The following is a 19086-nucleotide window of genomic DNA, read 5'->3' on the forward strand; positions in this document are numbered from 1 at the left end:
CACTAAATTTTGCTATGCATAAGTATGCCTAAATGAATTAAGCACTTGGAAAGCAGTGAATAATTTTGAACAGAACGAGTTTTACTCCAACAATTACCTGATCTACATCAAAGTTTGCGTAGTAAACCGTGTATGAAAATGTAATGGAATAATCTAGTTTTTCAGTTTAAAGGTCCTACTTGAGCAAGGCCCAGTACTGTAAAAGTGCTTCAGGCATCTGCTTTTGCATTAGTGATTGGTCATATTTTCCCGTTGCAAAAACCAGCAGTAGTCCCCCATCATGTTGGGATTCCAGCGGCCTTGATACCTGTTCTCCATTGTAGAAATATCTTTATGGAACCACTCTCCATGTTCGCCACTTACGTGTCCCAAATTGGGTGGGAAAAAGTCAAGATAGGAATGTAAGAAATGCACTTTCAATGACATTCGGCAGCCAAGTTGTTCATATGCTGTAAGCACGTTGTCTACTAATTCAGCACAGTTTGTAGCTCGTCTGTTCCCAAGGAGGTTCTGCACTACTAGCACAAATACATCCCAGGCTGCAAGACGCACTCGCTTTGTCAGATTCTTGCGCTGATCATTAGTAGTGTATTTGCCACATAAGTAGCAGAAATTGTCTGGATCGTGAACCATCTTAAGTTTCAAAACTGATAGCACTATAACAGATCACTTTATCAAAATCTGTCCAGCTTGCCTTATATACTTACTGCTGACATCAGCCTGAGTGCGTCCGAACAGGACTGGCCATGTCCACTGGAATATCTCCAATATAATGCATTAATATTATAACTGAATAGGCTTTGCATGTATAACTTAAAATCTAGACGTATCAGGCAAATTCCGAGTTAATATTTGGAATCAGTGCGCTCATTTTAGTATAAATCACATGTTTTTCTCTCAGTAGCAAAATCATTGTTGGCGATGTAATTGAGAGAGACAGTTGAGGAGGGGGAGTAGGTGATGTTCCTAGGGAACACATGGAAGGGTGGGGGGTTTTGGACTGTTTGCATCGACATCTGCCACATGAGCCTGTTGTGACTATCTCAGAATCTGAATGTCCCACGTCTGACCTCAGGGACATGCACCTTAGCATCTCCAAGATGGCCCTACTGGTTTGAGAAATGTTCTGCACTATTTTGTCTAATAGGAAGGCACCCAATCTAGTTCCGCTGTCAGCTGGGTTACTGTGAGTCAGGGTACTCAAAGGCAATGTGTCATCAGAAATGACCTCTTGCTAAAAGCAAGTTTTATTGTTAATTTCTGGTGATTTCATTGTAGTTTTCCAAGTCACTGTCTATATTTAAAAAAACTTTTGCACTGGCCAGTAAGCCTAATAACATATTAAGACTTTCTGTTCTATACAGATCATTTTCAGCAGCCATCTCCATATAATCAGAGGCAAGATTACAATGACAGATAACACCTCTGTATCTATAACGGCCCTGTTCCACAGGTCGATGATCATAATTATTGGGAAAGAATGTTTTTTTTTTACAAAACTCTTGTTACCAATAATTGCCCTACGTAAAGGTGCTGGCGATTATTCACTTGGGGAAAGCATCATTGATACGGACAATAAAATCATTGTTTCTGGGCAACAAATTGTGCTGTATATAGCAGTGACCAAGCGTCCTCATACTGAGGAGATGACCACTGCATGTAAGTTGAGCTCTGACCTACTCTGGCAAGAAGGCAATTATTGGGAACAAACACTTCATTCCGGATAACTGCCTGTTGAAATGGTCTAAGTAAAGGGGAGTTAACTCAGGATCCACCATTCACAGCTTATCAGCTTATCCTTGTGTGATGACCTCTGCACAGATCACGGAGCATGCCTAGAAAACTACCACAGAAGTCAGTGAATCCCTTCCTATCTATTGAGTCTATTCCCAAGGTGGCTGCCATAAAGCACATCTAAATGCTGTTAATAAGGCCTCAGGCAGAACTGCAGCCCCCATAATCATGTACAGAAAGTAGAAGAAAAATATCTACAGTCAGAAGATAAAAACAGCCTGTTCATACAGTATTAGAATGTATTGGCTCAGATGAGCCAAAGTTATTACTTTGCGAAGTCTCGCGAGACTTTCGGTAATGACTAGGGATGAGCGAACTTCATATTTTGAACTTCAGGTTGTAGTATATGCTGAATTGCGCTATGGAATCCGTTACCACGGACCATAACACAATTCCATGACGGAATGCATAACTGAATGCCTTTAGAGGCATTCCGTTATTCATTCCGTCATAATACAAGTCTACGGCCAGCATAATGGATCCGTCCGGTTTTCAGTTATGCTGGAGTCCTCAGACTTATATTATGACGGAATGAATAACGGAATGCCTCTAAAGGCATTCAGTTATGCATTCCGTCATGGAATTGCGTTATGGTCCGTGGTAACGGATTCCATGGCGCAATTCAGCATATACTCCTACCTGAACTTCAAAATATGAAGTTCGCTCATCCCCAGTAAGAACTTCAGAAATTAATTTCTACTGTAAAAAAACACCTGGAACCGAAACAGAGTTCGGTAAAAGGTTTTTAACCGTAGAAATACATTTCTGAAGTTATTACCCACGAGACTTCGCGAAGAACTAACTTCGGCTCATCTGAGCCAATACATTCTAATACTGTACGGAGCGCCCACTCCGTACAGTATTCTGACAAAGTTTTATGCAAATCGACTTTGGAGGTTTCATCCGAAGTCAATGCGCCCATCCCTAGTCATTATCTAATTTAAATTGACAGAAAAAAAATTATAGCTATACCGTGCTACTACATTTTCACAAAATTATCGCTCAAAATTATCATTTCTGTCAAACTAAAGGAAACACCCACAAAAAAACTCATAAACGCCACACAAAAAATGCTAAACTATGCTATGCCGCACGACTTGTGTTTTTTGTGTTCTTTGAATCTCTGTGTCATTCACCACCCCACACTAAGCATAGCCCAGTGTATCAGTGGTTATGTATCTCAGTTTGTTCTAATTTCTCCACAGTTCTGGAATATACTCATGACAATAATCCAAACCTCTGTCAATCATGAAGACAAGTCCCAGATCTGGTTTCCTCTCCTTTTGAATAACCTCTTCCTCATCAAGGAGCTCTTTCCACATTTCATATGTCATCTGTAATAGATATTTACATCACAATGCAGTCGATTGGACAATTACTTGGAAGAAGGTACTCACCATTAGTGTAAATACCCCAACTTTCTCCAGGTGAACAAACACAATGGGGGGACCTCCTCTGAGGAGGAGCGCCCGGCCGGTCACAGACAGCGCAGGTAAGTATAATGCTTCTAAAATTGTTAAGTAACCATGGCAGCCAGGACTGCAGTAGCGTCCTGGTTGCCATGGTTACCGATCGGAGCCCCAGCGATTAAACTGGGACTCCGATCGGAACTCTCCGCTGCCACCAATGATCGGGGGGAGGGGGGGGGGGGGGAGGCCGCACTGGCCACCAATGAATTTAATACAGGGGAGGGAGGGAGGGGGACCGCGCTGGCCACCAATGAATTTAAAACTGGGGACGGAGGGGGGTCTGCCCCCTGCTGCCTGGCAGCACCTGATCTCTTACAGGGGGCTATGATATGCACAATTAACCCCTCAGGTGCCACACCTGAGGGGTTAATTGTGTGGATCACAGCCCCCTGTAAGAGATCGGATGCTGCCAGGCAGCAGGGGGCAGTCATGTCCACAGTTCTTAGTATATTCTAACTTGAAGCGTCCCCATCACCATGGGAACGCCTCTGTGTTAGAATATACTGTCGGATCTGAGTTTTCACGATGTAACTCAAATCTGATGGTATATTCCAGGGCTGGCCAACCTGCGGCTCTCCAGCTGTTGTAAAACTACAATTCCCACCATGCCATGCTGTAGACTGATAGCTGTAGGCTGTCTGGGCATGCTGGGAGTTGTAGTTTTGCAACAGCTGGAGAGCCGCAGGTTGGCCAGCCCTGGTATATTCTAACATAGAGGCATTCCCATGGTGATGGGGACGCTTCAAGTTAAAATATACCATCGGAAAGGAGAAAACTCTGATAGGGACTCCTGACTTTACATTGAAAGTCAATGGGGGACGGAGCCGTTTGCAATTGCACCATATTTTGTCAACGTCAAACGGATCCATCCCCATTGACTGGCATTGTAAGTCAGGACGGATCTGTTTGGCTTTCCTTCATGTCTGGTCATCCTCAAAAAATCACGGAAGACACACGGAAGAAAAAACGGACACGGATCACGGAACAACGGAACCCCGTTTTGCGGACCGTGAAAAATGTGGTCGTGTGCATGAGGCCTTTGTAAAGACACTTTTTTGTGGCAAAAGGAGATGATGAATCTCCCCCTATTGATTCAAGGGCTGGTCCCCCATAAGGTCCCTTTCATACAATGCTCAGGAAATCCGCTACCCTATGTGGAGGATTTCACAATGCTACAGAAGGTTGCAACTTATGCAACTGTGTGGGAATATAGTGCCAAATGTTATTCATGGGCTCCTACTAGGGGAGCGTGTGGTACACACTTTTTACAGTATTCCCCTGTATAGAGGAGTGGAGTCAGCCATGTCTTTCTATACAATTGAAAAAAGGTATAATGAGGTATAAGGCCTGATGTAGGCCAAAAGGAAATCTATGGATATGTTTGAGGTTGGCACCAGAAGCTTTCCTCCTGGTCAGATTTATCAAGACTACTGTTTCCTACTATGCGTTGGCATGAGATGCACCTAATTTATTAGCTCTTAAAAAATTAGGTGCCACCTCTGGCCCTCCATGCTTCAGAATCTGCAGGAAGGCCGCAGCGCTCAGTGAAGCACCACACTCATCAGTGGGGGTCCCGGTTGTTGGACCCCCACCGAACACATACTGATGATCTATACCAGGCATGTCCAAATTGCGGCCTTCCAGCTGTTCCAAAACGACAACTCTGGATAGCTTACAGCTATTAGAGCATGCTGGGAGTTGTAGTTTTGCAACAGCTGGAGGGCCGCAGTTTGGACATGCCTGATCTATACTGAAGATAGGTCCTCAATATTAAATTCTCGGACAACCCCTTTAACCTAAGGCACAGAATACTATGATACATTCATTACCTTAGCACACCTTCCTATCCCGTAAACCTTTGACATTGGTCCAAAGATTGAATTCAGTAAATGGAGAGCTCTGGCCACAGTTCCAATCCACCGTTGGTCTCCCTCCTATGGAAAATAGATCAAAGATACTACACGGTGAAAACAAAACTAAAAATTTTCCTAGAACTTTTTCCAAAAGAAAAAGCGTATATGTGGCAAGGTACAATAGCTGTATTTGTGTTTGCAGCAAAATTGTGTAAAGGCAAAATGGCAGGAATTACTGTTGTGATAAAGGCCTCATGCTCATCTCAAAGAATAGCTTAATGCAATAGAAACAGACACACACGTGTATGCATACTGGATATTGGGTGTACTTTATGCTGATATATACTGGAAAGGAACTTCATGGACATTGGGGAGTCTTATTAAAACTGGTGCAAATGAAAACTGACTTAGGTACCGAGAGCAATCAATCAGATTCCACCTTTCATTCTTTAGAGCTTCTTTGGAAAAACAAAAGTGGAATCTGATTGGTTGCTATGGGCAACTAAGCCAGTTTTCCTTTACACCAGTTTTGATAAATCTCCCCAGTGCCTCTATTTACAGCCACAAGGTGTAAAGTAGTACTGTAATTACTCACAATCGTCCCATTTCTCTACTCTTCCCCTAATAACGACTTAATCTGCTACCCAGCATGTGAAACATGATCCCTCTTGAATCATAGAGTGAGGGGAGGGGAGAGAGTGGAGATAAGGCAATTGACAAATGGGAGATAACCACATTTTTCAGCGTACAGGACATCATCAAACCAGCTGGAAACAAAGGCCAGGGGCATGGTTATGTGACTGCATGTGAGACTGGCTTACAGAGACAGCTCAGATACAAAAGGCAAGTAACTATAGATTCTGCATATATGCGATTTGCACTTAATTTTCAAAGACCGAAAACCCCTTTAACAATGTTACAAAAAAAGAAAATAAGGAACCAAAACCAAGTATTCCTTGAATTTATGAAAGAGCAATGATTTGAAGAGAAATATTCTGTTTATCATTGCTGTTGCCTTGTTAATATTAGAAGACAATAGAACACAGTGGTTATAATTTTTATTTCAATAATTTATAATGTCCCAGATAAAAAGGAACATGGTAGCAATAAAATCTGTGCATGCCAGGGGTGCATTATGTATTAAATTACATCCAAAATGTGAATGCGACATCAGAAATTTAGGGTCACTGTGTAGAGCCCCAGCCGAGATACAGTTTCATAAAATTTAAATCCTGTTATCTTCAAATCCAGTATGACATCTCTGAATACAAATTCTTAACAGTCTGGGTATCCCAACTTCTAAGCTCTACTCTAAACTGGTCATCTTTTCCATCAGAGAATGCCGGGAATCGGCAGGACAAAAACTGCTATGTGCAGCGGTTTTTGTCCGGTCGATTCTCTGTATATTTGCCGGGTAGCAGTTATAGTCACGACATTATAGTAACGACAAAGCAATCTTCTATATTAAAGGAAACCTGTCACCTGGATTTGGGGTATAGAGCTGAGGACATGGGCTGCTAGATCGCCGCTAGCACATCCGCAATATCCATTCCCCATAGCTCTGTGTGCTTTTATTGTGTAAAAAAAAACAAACTATTTTATATATATGTAAATGAGCCTTAGATGAATCCAGTCTCCTCCATGCTTCAGAGATGAGTCCAGCGTTCTCTGACTCTGAGCTCAGCCACGCCAACTGTGAAGGAGCCCAGCACCGCTCCGCAACCCCCGAATCGCCTCCTTACTCCCGGACGTCACAAAGCTAGAGTGCCATAATCTCACGATGCGCGAACTAGCGCATGCGCAGTTCGTTCCCTGAGGCTAATGCCAGCACAGAAAAGGAACACTATGCTGACACTGTGACTTCGGGAGAAAGGAGGAGTTTCGGAGGATGCACGGCGGTGCTGGGCTCCTTCACAGTGGGCGTGGCTGGGCTCTGGAAACGTTAGTAGCCTAATTTACATATATATAAAATCGTTTGTTTGACACAATAAAAGCACACAGAGCTATGGGGACTGGATATTGCGGATGTGCTAGCGGCCATCTAGCAGACCATGTCCTCAGCTCTATACCCCAAAATCCAGGTGACCGGTTCCCTTTAAAGACTCTATGATACGTTCCATAGCTGCCTCTTTACTACACCATCTAGATGCCCCTCATATATAGAGGCCTGTAAAGAGTCAGCTATGGAAAGAATTAACGAATTATAGAGTCTTTAATACAGAAGATTGGTTTCTGTTCTTGTAAAGTGTGTCCCCACTGCATACTTCCGTTACATTGATGCTTCAGCATATTTCACTTCAGGTTACCTGTACAATGACTGGGGTATGGAGGACTCTCACCGCTTGTACAGTGCACCTCCTGGTGAAGGAAGAGTCCTGCTCTTGATTTATAATGAATATTAAAAGAAGAACTCCCGCCAAAAATGTTATTCTCTTACCTGCTAGAAAGGTACATGATGTAATCTTTGGTTAAAGTAATTTTCTTACCAGTGTCTGTATTTGTGAGTTATCCCCTACCTTCTGATCCTCAGCTGTGTCATGTGACCAGCAATCAGACTTTCCAACGTATTCCTATGGGAGCCTCAATGTCAGTCTCATAGGAATGACTAGAGAAGTAGCTGACTTCCTGACCTGTGTCGTGTCCGTTGGAGATCAGAGTGCTGGTCACATGACATCACTTTCTAACAGGTCAGAGAATAAACATTTTGCCGGGAGTTCTACTTTAACACTGGGCTGATTTTACACTGCGGCACTTTATTACTCACAAGAAAATAGTCCCGATAAAATTCTGGTAGCTCCATACTGATGATATCATCATCCAAGGGGAGGAGATAAAAAGGCCATTCATCACTGGTTACGTCTAAATAAAAAAATAAAAATCTAGTTTTATTGGATATTTCAATCTAGTCTTCTACTATTCAAACAATTATCCATGTACCTTACAATAACATTGCTCCAGTGGAAAAATCAGCACAATATAGAAATATTTATGAGCATTACAACCCCGTTCAAGTGCAGCAACAGTGAAGATATTATATATACTCTGGGCAGTGTCAGGTATTACAGCTCAGCCTCATTCCAGTGATTATATGATATATAAAGCTACTACCATGGCTAACAGGAGGTCCGTCACCTCTTCTGCCTGTCTGTTTTAGTAGCTACTTGCATTGCCCATACAATAACAATTCTGGAGCATATTTAAAAAAAAACGCTATGTGGTGCCATTCCTCTATTATTCCCATAGAAGTTTATGAATAAGTTGACAAATGGGTGTTACCAGTGGGGGTTATGCTGCAAAGTCTGTCAATATCCAATTAGTGCTGGCATCCCCAACTGGTAACATCTAATTGGACTCTATTGCAGACTGATGGCAATCCATTCATTAACTTCTATTAGGAATAATAGAGGAATGCCTGCTCCAGAAGTATTATTACGCAGGGAATGCAAGTAGTTATTAAAACAGACATGTGAGGAGAGGTGACAGGTCCTCTTTTTAACTATGCGCCTGTGCTGTTTGCTGTAAAGCCTCTTTACAATTTGTGGTCACAAAATCTATTTTTTTTTATGATAGAGCCTCATAGTTATAAACTACCCCCTCTATCACAAAAAACACACAAAAATAATAATAATAAATTCAGCATGTAACGATCTGTGGGTCCCGCTTACCTCCATAAACGCCTTCCTGCTCCAGAATCATGTCACATGTGTAAAACTACAGAGAAACAATGGTAGAGATTATCTGGCACTTTAACGCTAATAATTCAGAACCCCAACATGTATTACACTTACCTTCTGAGGACTAAAAATTATCTTGTACTTCCTGCTCACACCTGATTTCTTATCTGCGTTGACGAGATCTGCAGAGAATAAAATACAATAAGAATGTATCATGTGTGCAGTGCAGTTCTAATGGCAGTGGAGAAGGAGAATTACTTACCGGTGATTTGCTTCACATGCTTGATACGAGGTCTGATTAGAAAGCACACTCTAGAGACAGATATGTCCACAAAACAGGGTATTATTACAGAATATGAAACAATAATGTTCTGATATTATGTAGTACGGCAGGTCTATTCTAAGGATAGGCCAACAGTTTTTAACCCCTTTAGGACCTTCTCCGTACGGTAGGGTAAAAGTCTGGTCTCGCACGCACGCCAAAGCCTCTGGGTTTCTGCTATTTTAAATAGCAGAGACCAGCGGCAGATGTATGCAATCAGCCATAAGGCTGATCGCATACATTTTCCCTTTCAGATGCTGTGGTCAAATGTGAACACGGCATCAGAGCACTCCGGAAGTGGAAGCCACGCGCTTCCGCTCCGATAACAGCGTTCCCCAGCTGAGATCGGGGAACCTGTTACATTGCGCTAATAGACCAAAGCCTCAAGCATGCTTCAGGGTCTATTAGATGAATATACCAATACAGGCCACTAGGTGGCAGCACTGTATTGTTATATTGAAAATTAAAGGGGTTTTACAATCACATACAATGGGAGCATATCGGTAGGATATGCCCCCATTCTCTGACAGGTGCATATCCCACCTCTGGGACCCGCACCTACAACAAGAAAGGAGCAGGGAAATTAATGGAGCCACCGAAAAAAGCCAAGTGCTGGCTCAGCTATTTCTGTCTGCCCCATAGAAATGAATGGGAGCAGGGGCCGCATGTGCGCGGTGCACTCCCATGGGAGCAGCACTTGGTGGGTCCTCCAGCCACATCTCTCCCCGCTCCGTTTTCCTTGTGGTGAGGGTCCCAAAGGTGGGACACACACCTATCAGACAATGGGGGCATATCCTAGCGATATGCCCCCATTGTATGGGAATACCTCTTTAAGTGTTCAATGATGGCTATATAGCCATCAATAAATGCAATGGGCAATCTAATGATTGCCAGTTATAGTCACCCAGGGTGACTTAAAAAAGTAAAAAATAAAAACAAGTTAAAAAAGGTTTTTACAAATATAAAATATATATATATATGTTCAAATTACCCCCCTTTCCTTAAAATACAAATGGTGTAACGGGAAAAAAAATGAAAACAACCAATTTGACACAAGTGATCAAAAAGTTGCACACACCTCAAATTGGTGTCACTGAAAAGTACAGATCGCCCCGCAAAAAATGAGCACACACAGCCCCATACATATAACAACAAAAAAGTTCTAGGAGTCAGAATATGGTGATAAATTTTTTTTTTTTCTCAAAGGTTTGATTTTTTTTTGTGGTATCGTTGTAACCGTACTGACCTGGAGAATGAAGATAACAGATCAATTTTACCACATACTGTACAGTGTAAAAAAAAAAAAAAAAAAAAAGCTTTCTCAGAATTGTACCCCATTTTTTATTTTTTTCCCGCTTCCCACTACATGGTATGCAACCATACATGGCGCCATTAGAAAGTACAACTTGTCCCGCAGAAAATAAGCCCTTATAAGGCTATGTGAACAGAAAAATAAAAAAGTTAGGACTATGGGAAGGCAGGGAGTGAAAAATGAAAACGCAAAAATGGAAAATCTCAGGGTCCTCTAAGGTTTAAAACCTGGGACCTCAGATGAAATTTATATTGTAGTACTATTGTCTCATTATCTTTTTTGTATCAGGTGAAAAAATAAAATAAATGACAATACGAAAAACAACTGATATGCTCCAATAATATAAAAAGAGATAACGACGTGCCCATTACTCACTGGTCGGAGTTGGTATAAATGGGTTTGTTCTCCAGCTTATACAGCTTGTCAATGTCATGTTGCTAAACAAAAATTAACAGGAAGAAAATAAACACTTCATTAGTATATTCAATTCCACCATAAAACACTAGTGACTGCTCCAACCCAAATATATTTTATGGTACCTTTAATATGGAGACATTAGCAATCCGATCTAATGGGCTCATCAAGTCGGGTTCAAGGAACAGATCTTTTTTTCCCGGGAGCTGAAAGTAGAACAAATCTTAGATGAGAAGATGCGCACATGGACAATACATATTTCATGACCACACATCGTCCTTTGACGGTGGGCAGTGTGGATCCGTAGTCGGCAGTGACTAGCCTGTCTCATCAGTGGGTTTAGGCGGTTACTTCAGAGTCCAGATGCTGGAAACTTAATATAACGCTTTAGCCACAGGAGTTGCTTGCTTTGAACGATGCCTTTATGCTGGAAAAATCCCCTGAAGATAAGCAGATCATAGGGCGTCCTGCTACTGGGACTTTCAGCAAGCAGTTTTAGTTGATTTTTATGTAGCTCCAGCTCCACTACAGCGGAAATTAAGCATTACGTGGTGACTGTTGGGCCCCTTTCACACAAGCGAGTTTCCTGCGTGGGTGCAATGCGTGAAGTGAACGCAAAGCACCCGCACTGAATCCTGATCCATTCATTTCTGTCTGTGTACGTGAGTGTTTTTTTTCACGTATTAGTTCTGCGTTGCATGAGAATCACAGCATGTTCTATATTCTGCGTTTTTAATGCAGTCCTGGCCCCATAGATGTGAATGGGGCTTCAGTGAAAAACGCATTGCATCTGCAAGCAGGTGCGGATGCAATGTGTTTTTCGCTGACGGTTGCTAAGGGTACTTTCACACTTGCGGCAGAGGATTCCGGCAGGCAGTACCGTTGCCGGAACTGCCTGCTGCATCCGTCAAAACGTGTGCAAACTGATGGCATTTGTCAGACGGATCAGGATCCTGATCTGTATGACAAATGCATTGAAATGCCGGATCCGTCTCTCCGGTGTCATCTGGAAAAACGGATCAGGCATTTACTTTTTTCACATTTTTTTCAGTCTGAGCATGCGCAGACCGCAATGCCGGATCCGTTTTTCCAGAACACTCGACATTATTTAATGCATGTCAATGGGAAAAAAATGCCGTATCCGGCATTCCGGCAAGTGTTCCGGAATTTTGGACGGGGATAAAACCGCAACATGCTGCGGTATTATCTCTGTCCTGATCAGTCAAAAAGACTGAACTGAAGACATCCTGATGCATCCTGAACGGATTGCTCTCCATTCAGAATGCATTAGGATAAAACTGATCAGTTCTTTTCCGGTATGGAGCCCATAGGACGGAACTCAATGCTGGAAAAGAATAACGCTAGTGTGAAAGTACCCTAAGGCCCCTTTCACACGGGCGACTTTTCCGTGCGGGTGCGATCCGTGCGGCGAACGTATGGCACCCGCACTGAATCCTGACCCATTCATTTCTATGGGGCTGTGCACATGAGCGTTGTTTTTAACGCATCACTTGTACGTTCAGTGCAAATCGCAGCATGCTCTATAATGTCCGATTTTGACGTGACGCAGGCCCCATAGAAGTGAATGGGGTGTGTGAAAATCGGATGGCATCCGCAAGCAAGTACGGATGCCATGCGATTTGCACGCATGGTTGCTAGGAGACCATCGGGATGGAGACCCGATCATTATTATTTTCCCTTATAACATGGTTATAAGGGAAAATAATAGCATTCTGAATACAGAATGCATAGTAAACCAGCGCTAGAGGGGTTAAAATAAAATAAAAAATAATTTAACTCACCTTAGTCCACTTGTTCGCGAAGCCGGCATCTCCTTGTGTCTCCGCTGCTGATGAACAGGACCTGGGATGAGCTGCTCCATTAAATAGAGCTTAAGGACCTTCGATGACGTCACTCCGGTCATCACATGATCTTTTACCATGGTGAATCACCATGGTAAAAGATCATGTGACGTACCATGTGATGACCGGAGTGACGTCATCGAAGGTCCTTAACCGGTATTTAATGGAGCAGCTCATCCCAGGTCCTGTTCATCAGCAGCGGAGACACAAGGAGATGCCAGCTTCGCGAACAAGTGGACTAAGGTGAGTTAAATTATTTTTTATTTTATTTTAACCCCTCTAGCGCTGGTTTACTATGCATTCTGTATTCAGAATGCTATTATTTTCCCTTATAACCATGTTATAAGGGAAAATAATACAATCTTCAGAACATCAATCCCAAGCCCGAACTTCTATGAAGAAGTTCGGGTTTGGGTACCAAACATGCGCGATTTTTCTCACGCGAGTGCAACGCATGACAATGTTTTGCACTTGCGCAGAAAAAATCGCGCATTTTCCCGCAACGCACCCGGCTCTTAGCCGGGCCAAAAAAATGACGCCCGTGTGAAAGAGGCCTAAGAGATGTTTTTGTAAACCTTCAGTTTTTTTATCACGAGCGTGAAAAACGCATCAAAACGCATTTCACCCGCGCAGAAAAAACTGAACAACTGAACGCAATCGCAGACAAAACTGACTGTACTTGCTTGCAAAATGGTGCGAGTTTCACTGAATGCACCCTGAACGCATCCGGACCAAATCTGCTACGCTCACCTTAAAGGGACACTAAACCCACAATTCCCCCCCAAAAAAAGAACAAATAAAAATAAATAAAAAACTTTGAATATTTCCATCAGTGATTGTGAGACAAAACCAGTAGTGAAGCCTCCACAGAGATAGCCTCCACAGAGATAAGGTATAATGGAAACATCTGCACCTGTTCTGTGCTTTTGCCTCACAATCACTGATGGAAAAAACTGAAGTCTGAACAAGGCCTTATTATTTGTCCTCATTTCGGCAGACATCACAGCTGCAGACCATGGACTGCTTGCAATACACAGGTGAGACAGCACCCCTTTAAAGAGGCCCGTCATGTCCTCTAGAACTCCAATTTTGCAGCCCCAGTATTGATGTGACTCCAGCAGGATTTTTCTTTTCTTATAGCCTCTCTCATTTGACCAGTATTGATGCCGTCCATTTCAGTGCCCAACAACAGCGGACTATCAGATGGTGCCAACAATCAGCCGCCCTAGCTCCAGCACCGGGACCGCTCTATCCATCGTGTAGTGGACGGAGCTGGTTACTTTGCCATTCTCAGCTGCAGTAACCTACACAATGGACGGAGATCTGGAACAGTTGATGGGTGGGGGTGTTGGACCCTGCCAACCGTCAATCAGATATCAGCGACTGATGGGGTCTGAGGATAGGTCATCAATATGGCCTAAGGATAGACCATCATAAAGCACTAAAATATGTTCACACTTTCTGTATTAGATTCAGATTTTCGTCTCAAATTTTGCATCAAAATACAGCAAATCCACAGGGATAAGGCTTTTCTACATGCAATTCTATGAAGCGCAAAAAAGATAGTGGGGGGAGGGGGGGGGGGTAATTTAGCATAGTCACAAGTGTCAGTCTGAGACCAAATTTGTGAGTTTTATCTTTTTCTGACACCATTGCCATTTTTTTTTAAAAGTGGGTAGGTGGTGGGCAGGGGGAGGCCGGCCACAGCTCCATGGCCCGACTCTAAAAGTGGGTAGGTGGTGGGCAGGGGGAGGCCGGCCACAGCTCCATGGCCCGACTCTAAAAGTGGGTAGGTGGTGGGCAGGGGGAGGCCGGCCACAGCTCCATGGCCCGACTATAAAAGTGGGTAGGTGGTGGGCAGGGGGAGGCCGGCCACAGCTCCATGGCCTGGCTCTAAAAGTGGGTAGGTGGTGGGCAGGGGGAGGCCGGCCACAGCTCCATGGCCCGACTCTAAAAGTGGGTAGGTGGTGGGCAGGGGGAGGCCGGCCACAGCTCCATGGCCCGACTCATTTAACAACATTTTGGTGATTTTTCCGTTTTGCTCTTGGCTGGAATAAATTTCAGTTCTGGCGCACAGACAGCAGAAGATGCAGCGTGTGCGCCTCTCAATAAATTGGTCAGATGTTCCTCCAGTGGGTCTTTACTAAGCTTTATGTGCAGCTGTAAATCTGGACCTGCAGTAACTTGAACCACTAATACAAAAGCTAAAAATACTAGAGTATTATGTTAACTTCTTCAATATATTAGTCACATTTCTCCTCTTGCACAAAGGAGTGCGGCTGTAAAGGATTCCACGTGTCTGCATGCTATAGATGACGGTTTACATCGGTCTATAGTCTGCTCTCGGCTGTAGACCAAGGGTCAGCAACCTCCTGCAATCCAGCTCTTGTGAAACTATATTCCCAACATGCACAATTGCTCAGCTGTTCTCAGAAATCCCATAAAAGAGAATGAAACATGCTGGGAGTTGTAGTTTCACAACAGCTGGAGTACCAAAGGTTGCTGATCCCTGCTGTAGACTGTTGTAAAACCATAGTCTGCATTAAAGGAGTCTTCTCTCTTTTATTGATAACCCATCAATATCAGATCGGCGGGGGTCCAACACCCGGCGACCCCCGCCGATCAGCTGGTTGAAGAGAAGGCGCGCTCCCTGCCAACGCTGCCTTCTCTTCATTGTTTACCTGCTTGCTGTCCCCACAGGAGCGGTGAGCAGGTGTAATTACAAACCGTCCCATTCATTTCAATGGGAGGCTCTTTGGAAGGAGCCGTCGCATAGAAGTGAATAGGATGGCTTAGGTGAAATTACACCTCTTTACCGCTGCGATGTCGGCGGCGAGTAGGTAAAGGGTGAAGAGAAGGCCATGCTGGCACGGTGCACGCCTTCTCTTCAACCAATTGATCAGTGGGGGTGCCGGGTGTCGGACCCCCGACCAATCTGATATTGATGACCTATTCTGAGGATAGGTCATCAATAAAATAACTTGGACAACCTCTTTAAGGGGTGATTTCTTGTTAACATGTAAATGAAGGTATGAGATGTGAAGGACCTGCTCCAGAAGATAGATAAGCTGGTCTCGTGCTAGCCTCTTCAGTATGGTGAAGTCAGGAAGCTCTGGAGCATCGACTCGTTTTGACGCCATTACTGCCCTACCTTAGTAACCCACCTAAAAGAGAAACACCAGCAATCAATTAACAGTTTCCATTTCCAAAGACATTTATTTTAGGTTGTAAGTGTCTTTATTTCAGTTGAATATCTTCTCCCATGTTAGGAATTATAATATTTTAGTTCTGGGAATTTCACGTGAGACCATTATAGTCGCCCGTCTTCTAAATGGTTATACAGTGATCTAGAAGTAGTAGATGCATCACTGACGATTACTTACTGCTCTATCATGGAACATCTGAGCAAAACAGCAACTTTTCTTCCTCGAGCTGTATGCCGAAATATTGCTATTTGTGCTTATGAACTCCATAATAAAGAAGCAGTTAATTGTATTGGCGGTGCCCTGGACATTTTTGTATTTTATGCTCTTTGGGTGGATCAAGGTGGAACCCATGCCTAAGGCCTCTTGCACATGGCCGTTGTGTGCCCATGACTGTATTGCGGTCCGCATATGGCGGGCCGCAATACTTGAATGGGTCCGCAATCACGGAGATGCAGAACGGAAGCACGGATCGGAAACCCCACAGAGTGCTTTCGTGGGGTTTCTGTCCGTGCCTCCGCATTGCAAAAAAATAGAACTTATTCATGTTGAATGGGTCTCGATCCGTCCCGGCCACAGCACGGATGTTGTCCGTTCATTGGGCACCTCAAACTGCGGTCCCCAATGCACGGAACGGACACACAATGGCCGTGTGCAAGAGGCCTAAGACAGCATGCCATCCCTGGACCTAGTGCACACAACACTCATTCACTACATAAGTCAACCTTTTTTTTTACTTCAAGAGCATGTAAGGGCTCATGCGCATGAATGTATTTTTTGTCCTCATCCAATGCGCATTTTTTGCAGATAGGATGCGGACCCATTTACTTCAATGGGGCAGCAAAAGATGTGTGCCGTCCGCATCCGTATAGAACACGTCCTACTCTTGTCCACATTAAGGACAAGGATAGGGCAGTTCTACTATGGGCCAGACATTCTGTTCCACAAAACGCGGAATGCACACGGCCGGATCAGTGTTTTGTGAATCTCAATTTGCGGACCAGAAGAAAAGCGCTACAGCCGTGTGCATGAGCCCTAATACAGTGATTTTTACTCCTATTGATGAAACAACATTGTTGGCTGCGACTTGTGGGGCTGTTTTACCGCTCCATACCAGGCTCTGTCAGTGTCATTTCGTGACTGGCACTGTCTGGATTTTTCTCTCCATAAGGCTACATGCATACGAACGTATTTTGTTTCCGCGTCCGTTTATTATTTATTTTTTGCGGATAGGATGCGGACCCATACAAATATATGGAGCTGTTAAAAAATGCGGATAGTCAACCGTTTGTTTTCCGCGTCCATTGTCTGTGGTTCCATTCCGCCAAAAAAATAGAGCATGTCTTATTCTTGTCCGTTTTGCGGACAAGGATGGGCATATACAATGAAACCGCAAAAAAAAACGGATGCCATATGGACGTCATCCATTTTTTTTTGCGGACCGCAAAACACATACAGTCATGTGCATGTAGCTTAATGCAGCGATTAAGTATAGTGCTCATGTTTCAACAGATAGTAAATGTTAATCTTATTTCACACTTTAAACATCCAACATCATAAACACCATACTAGAGAGGCAAATAAGGAAAGGATGGCTGGGTTCTGTTTGTACTGTGGAACCAGGGTACAGATATCCGACACGAAGGTAAAGGAGATGTTATATGCCAGGGACCAGCAACCTACGTCACCCCTGCTGTTGTCAAACTACAATTACCAGCATGCAAACAACCTAGACTGTTCTGGGAATTCCCATTAAAGTGAACAGTGCATGCTGGGAGTGGTAGTTTCACAACTGCTGAAGGTTACTTATTTCTGTTACATGCTATTCTTTAATGAGAAGAACAGTGACTGTAGGATGAGGGATCATTTGCTTAGCCCTCACATAGCAGTCTATGTGGACATGATGTATGCAGTGATCTCAATCAGTGGACTTCACACATGGAAGCAGACAGATGGAGGAGAAACATATAAGGAGGACCTGTCACCGCTCCTGACATGCCTGTTTTAATAGTCTTATGTATTCCCTGTGTAATACCAATTCTGGAGCATCTTTTCTTATGGCTCTATGATGTGCCGTTCCTTTATTATTCCTACTAGCAGTTATGAATGAATTGCTAGCGGTCTGCAGTAAGGGTAGAGAGGGGAGGTAACCAGTTGGGGGGGTGTACCTGTACAGACTGAGAATGGCAGCACTGATTGGATAGAGTGAGTCTGTGCAGGGACCCCCCCCCCCCCCCAAAACAGGTTACCACCCCTCATAACTGCTAGTAGGAATAATAGAGGAACGGCACAACATAGAGCAATAAGGATAGATGTTCCAGAATTGGTATTACATGGGGAATGCATGAAGCTATTAAAGCAGGCATGTCAGGGGTGGGGACAGGTCCTCTTTAAGACAATGGGGGTCATTTTCCTAAGAAGGCTTTGCCCGGTTTTGGTGTATATAAAAGTTGCAAGATGCCTGTGCATCATAAATTTGTTGCACAGGCTTTGTTACACTGTCTGCGCCACTGGTAGATGGCGGGGGCCACCACAGGGGATCCCCATTGTTAAAAGGCTAGCGATCACTTGTGTAACTAGTCAAATCCCCCATAGAGGAGTCTGAGAAAGCTGAGTGACAACACGCAAAGCAACGGTGTAGGCAGCCATATTGTTAGTCACTTAGCTGTCCCAGAAATGGATGAAAAGTAAACTTTCTTGACTCTTTAAAGATAACTGCTTTGGATATTACTGATTTCTCCATAGGTCAGCTTCATATACTGTCCTATGAAAGAAGACTTGGCATGTCTGGGCCCCAGCACAACCAATCAGAGGCCTGCTTTCATTAATCCACTGCTGGTTAGAAAATGAGAGAAGTGATTTAATTGGTTGCTATAGGCAACTGCTGGCCTGCACCAGTATATACCTGGGGGCCACAATGTACACTTCTCTGTAGACCCAGGTGAATCAGTATGAATAGGTGACAGCCTATCTGTGGGGGTGGACTTCCGGCTTTATCCCAATTGCATAAACCATACGGCCCCTTCCCCCCAGCTACAGAGCTCTAGCGCCCCCCGACTACAGCCCGGGCACTGACCTACACGGTGGCTTCCGTGACTCCACACCGAATAAGAAGCAGGAAGATGGGTCTCTGCTAGGAACTAAAGTGACGGTATCCACTGGGGGAAGAAAAAGGAGCGGGCG

The 19086-nt window shown here is 43.8% G+C and overlaps 1 protein-coding gene across 1 annotated transcript in view; it reads right to left on the minus strand.

Annotated features, from left to right (window-relative positions):
* VPS33B (VPS33B late endosome and lysosome associated) overlaps positions 1-19086 on the minus strand; it is a 40943-nt gene extending 21857 nt beyond the window's left edge. Inside the window, exons 1-10 of the mRNA XM_044279498.1 lie at positions 18980-19086; positions 15748-15864; positions 10964-11044; positions 10800-10861; positions 9053-9102; positions 8905-8972; positions 8782-8827; positions 7881-7975; positions 5093-5197; positions 3032-3128 (exon numbers count right to left, since the gene is read on the minus strand). Of these exons, the coding sequence (XP_044135433.1) occupies positions 3032-3128; positions 5093-5197; positions 7881-7975; positions 8782-8827; positions 8905-8972; positions 9053-9102; positions 10800-10861; positions 10964-11044; positions 15748-15840 (697 nt within the window). The 5' untranslated portion in view covers positions 15841-15864; positions 18980-19086. The remainder of the gene's footprint in view (positions 1-3031; positions 3129-5092; positions 5198-7880; positions 7976-8781; positions 8828-8904; positions 8973-9052; positions 9103-10799; positions 10862-10963; positions 11045-15747; positions 15865-18979) is intronic.

The sequence above is a fragment of the Bufo gargarizans genome, chromosome 2 (assembly GCF_014858855.1).
Source record: "Bufo gargarizans isolate SCDJY-AF-19 chromosome 2, ASM1485885v1, whole genome shotgun sequence".
Taxonomy (NCBI): Eukaryota; Metazoa; Chordata; class Amphibia; order Anura; family Bufonidae; genus Bufo; species Bufo gargarizans.